Source organism: Denticeps clupeoides, chromosome 15 (assembly GCF_900700375.1).
Source record: "Denticeps clupeoides chromosome 15, fDenClu1.1, whole genome shotgun sequence".
In the NCBI taxonomy this organism is placed as follows: Eukaryota; Metazoa; Chordata; class Actinopteri; order Clupeiformes; family Denticipitidae; genus Denticeps; species Denticeps clupeoides.
The window spans coordinates 8,400,909-8,410,984 of NC_041721.1; the positions used below are offsets into that span (position 1 = coordinate 8,400,909).

Genomic DNA, 10,076 nt, shown 5'->3' on the forward strand with positions numbered 1-10,076 from the left:
ACTTATACAGTGTTTTATAAGTAAGATATGTATCTATTATAACAGGAACAAATGAATGACATATAGGAAACAGAAAACTTTCATCAACTTTTATTTTGACATATTATAAAGAAACCCTTCAGAAGTCACACCGTGGTCACATGAAAAGGGAAGAAAAAAAAAACAACATTCTGTATTATTCATATTGTTTAGCGTTGGCCTGCGCTGCGAGAAACATAAGTAAAATATAAAAAGCATTAGATTAAAAAAAGACATGGACGAAGACGGGCTACCAATAGTAGGATCGGGAGTCGATCTGACAAAGGTTAGTTCCCCAATTACTAATATTTGCTGACGCCTTAGCAAGCTAGCATCTGAGATTCTTACGCGTGAAATGTGTCGTCTTTACGGGTTTGTTCACACGCCACGCAGCGCGACGTTTATTTTCACATTCCTTTATTGGCCTTCGCTTAAGGTCCCGGCCATCCAGCAGAGGAGAATTGTGGCTTTCCTCAACCAGTTCGTCGTCCACACGGTCCGATTCCTGAATCGCTTTTCAACCGTGTGCGAAGAGGTATCGTCTGTGCACATGAGCAATAGGTCGCTGTCTGAAGTTCCTTTTTGTTTCATCTTTGCACTTTTGTGTCCTTTGTTTCTCCCCCCCCAGAAACTGGCCAGCATATCATTGCGGATACAGCAGATAGAAACCACACTGAGTATTTTGGAGGCAAAGGTTGGCTTTTTTTTTTTGTTGCATCTTGCGAGGGGTGCGACTGGATGGCAGCAGAATAATCTGTCTTTTTATTTTTTTTTTTAGCTATCCTCCATACCTGGCCTGGAGGATGTAAAAGTGGAGAACGTCAGTCTGACAGCAGCCGAGGAAGCCAAGGGGCCGGTGATGCCTCCCAGTGGGACCCCGGCAGCACCATCACACGTAGAGGTATGTGAATGGCCTTTTACAGGGTTCTTCTGTCAACAAATCTGTCTATAGATTCTTTTGTGTTATTTTCTTTGTCCCTTGGTTTTTATTGTTGTTGCAGGATAATTTCAATACAGCAAATGTCAAAACGTGTTTAATAATCGTTGTCTATTAATTGATTCTGATGAATACACTAAACACTAAAATATTTGCAGTTAAATCAGGATCATTATCCTGATGCAGTCATATTTATGCACTTTTTAAAGTGTAAACTGGTAATACCTTTTAATGACCACAAGGGGTGGTCATATGACAGAGAAAGTGATTTGTCAGATTTAGATTCAGATTTTATTTGTCACACACACCATCATACATACAATTGTATTGAGGTTATACATCTAAAAGTTCATCCGTTTATTTACTCTTATTGCCTTGCAGATGTTTATTTTAATGAACAATTAATGAGAAATGCTTTGATTTGGTTTATAATTACTTTATATTGTTTATTTATTATTGTATTATAGTGTAAGATATATATTGGATTCTAGAATCCAATGCTTGTTTTATGTTTCAGTCTGGCACACAAGAAGCAGCACAAGATCAGAAGGCTGAGAGCATCGCAGAGAATTTGATGACTGTGGCTAAAGACCCGCGCTATGCTCGATACTTGAAAATGGTTCAAGTGGTGAGTTGATTTTCGATATTGCCAAGGTGTGAAGTTACTATTCACATCCTTCTGATGTGTGACTTTACTGACTAGGATTCATTTAATCATCTTAAGGGCGTCCCGGTGATGGCGATAAAGAATAAGATGGTCCTGGAGGGTTTGGATCCCAGTCTTCTAGAGTGAGTTTTCATGTTCATGTTAAGCCTTGTCTTCTCTTTTCCCCGAACCTCTACTCTTGCACAGAAATACACGAAACATCTTTCTTTTTAAATACGAAATTACTGACTTTTTCCCTCCAGCACACCGAATGCCCCAGTACCAGATGGGTCCAAGAAGGCCACAGAAGAAGATGATGACAGTTCAGGAAGTGAATCGTCTTTTAGTGACTGAAAGATCTGGTGTCTCACCATTACGTTGATGAAATCTTTTCCTATGGCCATGAGGATCACACCTGGATATTGTTGGACACCCATGTACAGGGGGGGATTTCAGAATGTGAAGAGTGTTTCAAGCTGCTTTCACAGCTTGAAGCATGTGTGTGTGTGTGTGTGTGTGTGTGTGTGTGTGTGTCTTAAAGAATGTATATGCATAAAATATAATGAGACATCATATGTCACAGGAATCAGCAGACTGCTACTTTTGTTCCCCATGTTTCTTTTGTTTGATGTGTTTTTCCTTCCGTCTCTTTATTAACAACAACATGACCAGCTGTTTCCTTTTCATGGTCAAATTTCCACACGTGATAATGTTGATGTGTGGCTTGGTTTTGATTTGTTAAATCTGATTTGTCATGTCAGTGCGTTGCTCTGTATGATAGAAGAAACACAAATATTTCAATTATTGGAATTCACGTTAAACTAACTGATTATTTGCACATTTGATATTTTCATCTCATGGAAATTGTGATGTGATTTTTGCAAAATACACAAATTGTGCCTGACCTGAGACATGCTGCTGACTTTTTGGAAACTAGAGTGCATTATCTTTCTTCCTATGTGATTGGTGAGTAGGGGGACCTTTTAAAAGAATACACACCTGATACATGCATTTGGTAGTTTGTCCTTCAAGAAAGGAGTATTGCCTAAGGCTCAAAAACCTACTAAGGATGGAACGATCATCTTGTGATCAATTCAAAAGTTTCTACACTAACAAGGCTCCACAGTCAAGAAGATGAAACAGTACAAACACAAGCAGAAGAATTTTTACAATTTTATAGAAGAATGTTATGTTTGGTCAGACATAATATTTAGACATTTTTTTCATTTAAGATATAAAAAATATATATAATTTAGTAGCTACAACATTTTTCACTAGAAGAGCTTGATTGTGGCATCACATGGTTTTATTTCACAACACACGAAGTTCCACAAATCTGATCTTGTCATGTGTTTAGGATTTTTTTAAAAATATGGTCAGTTGACTAAAATTACTTGCAACATATATAAATTAATAAAAATGTAACAACAAACAATAAACTAGTAATGAAATAATAATAATACCAATGTGTTGCTGAAATGAAAGTACATCAGATTGTCAGCACTGGTGCCAGTAGAGGTGTGAAAATTAATACTGAACAATGTCCCCAATGCAAGTGATACAATCACATACCTCTGAACGCACATACACATATATTTTTTCTCATTTCTAATATTCTTGTGAATGTTCTTGTAATTCTGCTTTCACACTCAGGGTGAAGAGCTGTGACAGAGACAATAACAGACATATATATTTTAAATGAATTGTATTGTTAAAAACCTCCACTGTTAACATACCGTTCAGTCATAATTTCATGATTATATTATAGTGCATGCAGAGAATTAATCCTATGATTTCTAAATCATCAAATCTCTGGGTTAGCAGTTTCAACAGTGCAACTGACCTTGAACTCCCTGATGTATGTGAGGAAGAAGAACACGAAGCTGAAGGCTACTGTCCATTCGCACACAGCGCTGATTAAATGGAGGACATAATCCTGCAAGAACCAAGCACAGGACACAATAAAACAAATCAGCTTCATGTTCGGCCTTTGGCAAGATACAATAGAGTAGAGGTGGAAACACGGAACCTGATCCTGAGGATCCCAGTGCAGTTTATTTTTCTTCACAAACGCCCAACAGATGATGGCTTGAGAAATAGCACTCAAGGACAAAACTATAAAACTATCATGTAAAACTGTACAACATGGAATGATTAAACAGTGATTAACTAGACCAAAGGTGCCCGGAGACCTTCAAAAGACACAGTGTTTCACAATGACAGTCACTTCACTTTCATGATACACTTCAGTTCAGTGGTTTTACAGACATCTTCCATATCTACTCTGCACCTGTGTGGTTAAGATGAGATTCACCCAGTTAGTAGTAATACTGGGATTTTGCAGAGGTTGACCATGGTCTGAGAAGGCATCACTTACTGGAATTAACATCTCCAGTGGGGTACAGATCTCCATTCACTCTACTCCATGTAGCTGCTGCATGGATAAATTCTACTCAGGAGTAGTAAGGAGATGTGCGATTACATCCCACCCTGGACTAACTGAACCTCACAATCCTTTTTATACATGCAGGCCATTATATTTAAGCAATATGGAGGGCTATGAGTGCCAAAACTAAATATATAAATACAGCAATAATTAAATAATAAAATGTGCTTTGAATTTTTTTAAAAGTAAATTAAAACATTATTAATTCATTAATAAAACGATTTAATCCATAAAAACTGGAAATAAAAACAATATTAATTTAGTAAAGGTCTCATATCCACATATTTCACAATTAATTTCATTTGGTCACAGACTGGGCAGGATTACAGCTGATCGAGTCTGTGTCCTATCCAACATGGCGCTACCATTCCCAGGCGCTACAGAGATATTGACTGGTACTTCAGTAAATTCCTCTGCTTTTATGTCAACAGTGAAAGTGAAGCAATTGTCATTGTGACACACTGCAACACAGCACACGGTGGACACAATGATATGTTGACCCATCACCCTAACTGAGTGGGTAGCCATGAAAGGTGCCCGGAGACCTTCAAAAGACCCTTCCGATTACAGGTCCACTTCTTGGCGCGCTAGGCCCTGGCTAATCCTACAAAGTCTCTTACCAGCTCTGCTGGAAAACCATGAATGAATTGTAATGCCATGTTGGAAAGGACAGAGCTTCAGATCAGGCTACCTTACTTTAGTCAAATGGGTAAATAACATTTTTCGGACAGCTACTTGTAACCATAAGCAATGTAATAAGGCAGAATGATATTAAATTTTTTTGTGTCAATCAATCAATCAATCATGCAATAAAAAGGTTGGCGCTATAATTCCACGCAAAAAATTCTAGTGAAGCAAGGATACTTGGGAAAACAGCCACAAAGGCAACAACAGCGAGGATGGTCCGAGTCCAGCACACTGTCTTGGAAGTCGCATACGGGTAGGCCTTAAAAGAGATGATGGTCTGAAGAACGATGTACAACATCCCACAGGTGAAGAAGGTTGAAGCGCCAACATCATGGACTACAGCCACAACGGTCTCCTTCAGAATGGAAACGTTGAAAAAAAGTCGAGCTCTTTGCCATAGAAAAACCTTATCTTGTTTTTTTTTTATTTAGGTCATAAATTTTGCGTGTACTTGAAAGGTTGCCACCATGCACATTCCAAAGCAGGCAATTAAACCCACTGCAAGTGCACTTCGATTCAGAGTTGGAGGTACTTGACCAATCTTCTCATTTAATCTCTCCAGAAACTTGTATCGGGCGTACATGGTAGCCAACCCTGGAAAACATATAAATTTGTGGATTATTTCATACAGTTTAATTCTTTCATAATAATGATATTATTATAACATACACCAATGACCTGTTGAACAAGGCATGGCCTTCTAAAAGGCTTTTGAATGGCAGAATGAGTTACAGTAAAGGTCATGGCCTGACCTTTTGTCACGACGGCATGCCAGGCAGAGAAAAAGGACGTTGTCTTGCCACAATGGAGGGTGGAGGAGGATCAAACGCTGGACATTTTAACTTTGATATTTTAATAAACACAACCTCGGCGCAACGGCCAGAAAAACAAAAGAACAGAAAATGTGGCACGAAAGTGAAACATCAGTGACAATGCAGGAAAACCTATGTTTCCTGCAGGCACGCTATTAAAGGGTCCTGATCAATCGAGCCTAATGAGTGGCAGTGATCAGAACCCGATGATCAGGTCGACTGGCGCCAGCTGGACATCGACTTTTACAAGACAGGGGATTTACTTAAAACAAAGCATGACATGCATGGCACACAATACAATGACACAATAAGCATATGCATTCATACGCCTAACATTAGGTTAACAAGCACTTAACATTCGGCAATCAGAGAGGCGACATTGACAACATGAAACGCAGGGTCTCCGGCTGCAGTCTACCTCAAAGCTTGAGTAGAAGTAGTAGAATTCACATTTCTCAGGTCGGTGAGACAGAGGAAGAACATAACTGCCACCTCTTAGGTCCTCGGCCAATTCAACCAGGCCACTGCTGCCTTTGAGCCAAGTCCAAGATCATAAAACTAGATCAGAGACCTGCATGCTTTTGCAGAAGGACCTCAACTAGAAGCCTTAAAAACTGATCAGAGATTTTTACAGATGAGAACAGCCTTGTGTAGATGCCTGCTACAGAATGGATGATGACTGTGGGATCATCTTTCAAATGATTTCTTTACATTCATTTATCATTACGGATCTATAGATACAGATCCAATTCTGTTCCTTTTCTGGGGCTGGATCCTTTTCTTAAGAAAAAAACGCTGTAGACTATTATCTATTCCTGTCACCAGTTGTCACAAAAGTTCATGGAACCTTGGAAAGTGGAAACAAAGTTCAAGGGAACATCTGAAACACTCTAGTGTCTAATGTACACTTGTACAATGTACAAGCCTTTTATAGATCAATCTCTGAAGTGATCTAACGTCTCTCTTAATGCCTTGCAGGAAGAGAGGACAGCACCCACTGTTCCTTTGCTGTTCAGTGCTGTCCCATTGCGGCTCAGTACTATTCCTTTGCTGTTCAGTGCTGTCCCTTTGCTGTTCAGTGCTGTTCCTTTACTGTTCTGTGCTGTCCCTTTGCTGTTCAGTGCTGTTCCTTTGCTGTTCCTTTGCTGTTCAGTGCTGTCCCTTTGCGGTTCAGTACTGTTCCTTTGATGTTCAGTGCTGTCCCTTTGCGGTTCAGTACTGTTCCTTTGCTGTTCAGTGCTGTCCCTTTGCTGTTCAGTGCTGTCCCTTTGTATTTCAGTACTGTCCCTTTGCTGTTCAGTGCTGTTCCTTTGCTGTTCAGTACTGTTCCTTTACTGTTCAGTGCTGTCCCTTTGCGGTTCAGTACTGTTCCTTTGCTGTTCAGTGCTGTCCCTTTGCTGTTCAGTACTGTTCCTTTGCTGTTCAGTGCTGTTCCTTTGCGGTTCAGTGCTGTCCCTTTGCAGTTCAGTACGGTTCCTTTGCTGTTCAGTGCTGTCCCTTTGCGGTTCAGTACTGTTCCTTTGCTGTTCAGTGCTGTCCCTTTGCGGTTCAGTACTGTTCCTTTGCTGTTCAGTGCTGTCCCTTTGTGGTTCAGTACTGTTCCTTTGCTGTTCCTTTGTTGTTTAGTTCTGTCCCTTTGCGGTTCAGTACTGTTCCTTTGCTGTTCCTTTGCTGTTCAGTGCTGTCCCTTTGCTGTTCAGTAATAGTCCTTTGCTGTTCTGTGCTGTCCCTTTGCTGTTCAGTGCTTTTACCTTGCTGTTCAGTGCTGTCCATTTGCAGTTCAGTACTGTTCATTTGCTGTTCCTTTGCTGTTCAGTGCTGTCCCTTTGCGGTTCAGTACTGTTCCTTTGCTGTTCCTTTGCTGTTCAGTGCTGTTCCTTCGCTGTCCAGTACTGTTCCTTTGCTGTTCAGTGCTGTTCCTTTGCTGTCCCTTTGCGGTTCAGTACTGTTCCTTTGCGGTTCAGAGCTGTCCCTTTGCTGTTCAGTACTGTTCCTTTGCTGTTCAGTGCTGTTCCTTTGCGGTTCAGTACTGTTCCTTTGCTGTTCAGTGCTGTTCCTTTGCTGTTCAGTACTGTTCCTTTACTGTTCAGTGCTGTCCCTTTGCAGTTCAGTACTGTTCCTTTGCTGTTCAGTGCTGTCCCTTTGCTGTTCAGTACTGTTCCTTTGCTGTTCAGTGCTGTTCCTTTGCTGTTCAGTGCTGTCCCTTTGCTGTTCAGTACTGTTCCTTTGCTGTTCAGTGCTGTTCCTTTGCTGTTCAGTGCTGTCCCTTTGCAGTTCAGTACTGTTCAGTGCTGTCCCTTTGCGGTTCAGTACTGTTCATTTGCTGTTCCTTTGCTGTTTAGTGCTGTTCCTTTGCTGTACTGTTACTGTCAAGTTGCTGAAGGCCTTGCAGAATTAGAATGTAATTGTACTGTGCGACAAGGTCTCAGGTTCATAAGACAAAAACACAGAACTGAGTTCGATTTCTACTGTTTATTTTGGGTTTATATTTTGAACCTGCTGCTCTCTATTAACTTGTTTCATATTCACTATTTCTACCTTTTTATAGCAGGTGTGGGTTTTTCCTAATTCATCTGGACTTTTTTTCTAAGGCAGCCTTATGGGAAAACAAAGTTTCATTTCTTTGTCAGATGTGAAGGTTTGATCCAGCTAGTTTTCTCGGGCAGGTGTTCCTCAGCACGGCTTCTTCTGCCGTGTTCACTCCACAGAAGGAGAAGTGAAAATGAAACGGGGGCTCATCAAACAAAGCCTTAAGAAAGTCCACGGCTGCTCACCCCACGCAAGCCCCACGATAACGTAGCAACAGCGATCAGAAAGTGTTCAAAGTCTCCGTCCTAAAAAAAAAAACTTCTGTATAGCAGTAAAACACACACACACACACACACACACACACACACACACACACACACACACACACACTCCCTACCTGCAAAAGCTGTGATCGAGGTCATCAGTCCGAACACGCAGCTCTCGGGAGGTTTTGTCCCTGTGTCGCTTTACAGAAGAAGCAGTGAGACGGTGAACGTTTCTTCTGTTTGGAGGATGCGAGGACAGGAAAGCGAAACCGACCGAGCGTTGTACCCCGACCCCGTACCTGATGTAGGGGAAGATCGCGTCCACGTCCCTCCGAACCAGCGCGATGACGTAGTCGACGATGAAGGTGCTGGACGAAGAGATGACCAGCAGGACGGGCAAGAAGCACGTTCCTTCCGTGAACCACGGCATCGTCACTGAACTGCCGTGGTTTATTTCGACATCACGTGTCGGACGAGGCTGGTCCCGACCTCGCTCTTCCTGATTGCGATCGTTTCCCCATCGGAGCCTCTTCTCTTTTGTTCTGTACGATGATGCTTCTGCTGGTGGTAGGGATGGAGTGATGGCAATGGAACTTCAAACAGCAGCAGCAAGAATACTGATTATGACCACGATGAATTCCGCTCATTTCGTGCATGGTCACTGATGGCTGAGGTGAGGTGGTCACCTGTACAATTACAGAAGTACAAAGTAAGCTGGTTGCAGGAGCGTGGACACCCTTCAACCGATGAACTTTTTAATGAATTGTAGCATTTTGTCTTAAAAGGGAAGCGATTGTCACATGTGATACACAGCAGCACAGCACATGGTGCACACAGTGAAATTTGTCCTCTGCATTTAACCCATCACCCTGAGTGAGCAGTGGGCAGCCATGACAGGCGCCCGGGGAGCAGTGTGTGGGGACGGTGCTTTGCTCAGTGGCACCTTGGCGGGATTCGAACCGGCAACCTTCTGATTACGGGGCCGCTTCCTCAACCGCTAGGCCACCACTACCCCTTATCAGGTTCACACCTGCCATCTATTGAAAAGACCAGGATTTACCTGCTACAGTAAAAGCCACGGCCCACCAACCTGCCTCAAAACCACCAAGATCATCCCAGTGCCAAAGAAGTCAACTGTGTCCTGCCTCAATGGCTACCGGCCCATAGCAATCACAGCCATCATTATGAAGCTTCCCTCAGAAGCTGGGGAGGAAGTTGGACCTGCCGGGAATAAGCTCTCCAGACTTCCTAACAGAGAGGCCCCAGTCTGTGTCTATAGGAAATAACACCTCCAAGGTCCTCAGACTGAGCGCAGGTTCCCCACAGGGATGCTGCTCAGCCCACCGCTGTTCACTCTGCTGACACACAACTGTGCTGCAGGGTACAGCTCGAACCCCATCATCAAGTTCGCAGAACAGTATGGGGCTCATCACCAACAACGATGAGTCTGCCTACAGAGAGGAGATAAAACATCTGGTGGATTGTAACCTGACTCTCAATGTCACCAAGACCAAAGAGATGGTTGTCAGCTTCAGGAAGAAACCGTCCGTCTCCACCCCACTGCACATCTTCTGTTGAGATCGTCAGCAGTTCCTCAACACCACCTCAACACCACCTCCACCACCAAGAAAGCCCAGCAACTTCCTCAGGAAGCTGAAGAAGGCCCTCCTACCGTCTGGCAGACGGCTCTGCACCAGACACTTCAAGAGCTTCTTCCCACAAGCAGTCAGAGCTC

General features: G+C 42.5%; 2 protein-coding genes across 5 annotated transcripts; one reads left to right on the forward strand and one right to left on the reverse strand.

Annotated features, from left to right (window-relative positions):
- Positions 1–10: 10 nt before the first annotated feature.
- On the forward strand, positions 11–2,505 carry washc3 (WASH complex subunit 3). Its single transcript, XM_028955218.1, has 7 exons — positions 11–304; positions 455–553; positions 647–712; positions 797–919; positions 1,473–1,583; positions 1,680–1,744; positions 1,865–2,505. Exons 1-7 carry the CDS (start codon positions 254–256, stop codon positions 1,953–1,955), a joined length of 606 nt encoding a protein of 201 aa, XP_028811051.1. The 5' UTR covers positions 11–253; the 3' UTR covers positions 1,956–2,505.
- Positions 2,506–2,762: 257 nt separating this feature from the next.
- Positions 2,763–9,142, reverse strand: dram1 (DNA-damage regulated autophagy modulator 1). Of its 4 annotated transcripts, XM_028954730.1 has the most exons (7): positions 8,641–9,142; positions 8,473–8,540; positions 5,186–5,328; positions 4,912–5,089; positions 3,631–3,689; positions 3,445–3,537; positions 2,763–3,263 (listed from the first exon to the last, which is right to left on the reverse strand). In XM_028954730.1, exons 1-7 carry the CDS (start codon positions 8,769–8,771, stop codon positions 3,210–3,212), a joined length of 726 nt encoding a protein of 241 aa, XP_028810563.1. In that variant the 5' UTR covers positions 8,772–9,142; the 3' UTR covers positions 2,763–3,209. The 4 variants fall into 4 exon arrangements, 3 of the variants coding, with proteins under 3 accessions (XP_028810563.1, XP_028810562.1, XP_028810564.1); XM_028954729.1 differs by having other exon boundaries at positions 3,445–3,689; XR_003742546.1 differs by lacking the exon at positions 2,763–3,263 and having other exon boundaries at positions 3,451–3,537; positions 3,631–4,035.
- Between the last annotated feature and the right edge of the window lie 934 nt (positions 9,143–10,076).

Bases quoted from the DNA above. Each gene is read 5' to 3' on its own strand.
- washc3 (XM_028955218.1), top strand. From the start codon at position 254: ATGGACGAAGACGGGCTACCAATAGTAGGATCGGGAGTCGATCTGACA. The intron at 554-646 runs GTATCGTCTGTG...CTCCCCCCCCAG, and splicing joins TTTCAACCGTGTGCGAAGAG to AAACTGGCCAGCATATCATT. The intron at 1,745-1,864 runs GTGAGTTTTCAT...TTTTCCCTCCAG, and splicing joins TTGGATCCCAGTCTTCTAGA to CACACCGAATGCCCCAGTAC.
- dram1 (XM_028954729.1), bottom strand. From the start codon at position 8,771: ATGCCGTGGTTCACGGAAGGAACGTGCTTCTTGCCCGTCCTGCTGGTC. The intron at 8,541-8,640 runs GTACGGGGTCGG...TCTTCTGTAAAG, and splicing joins GCGATCTTCCCCTACATCAG to CGACACAGGGACAAAACCTC. The intron at 5,329-8,472 runs GTAGGGAGTGTG...TATGTTTTCCAG, and splicing joins CTCGATCACAGCTTTTGCAG to GGTTGGCTACCATGTACGCC.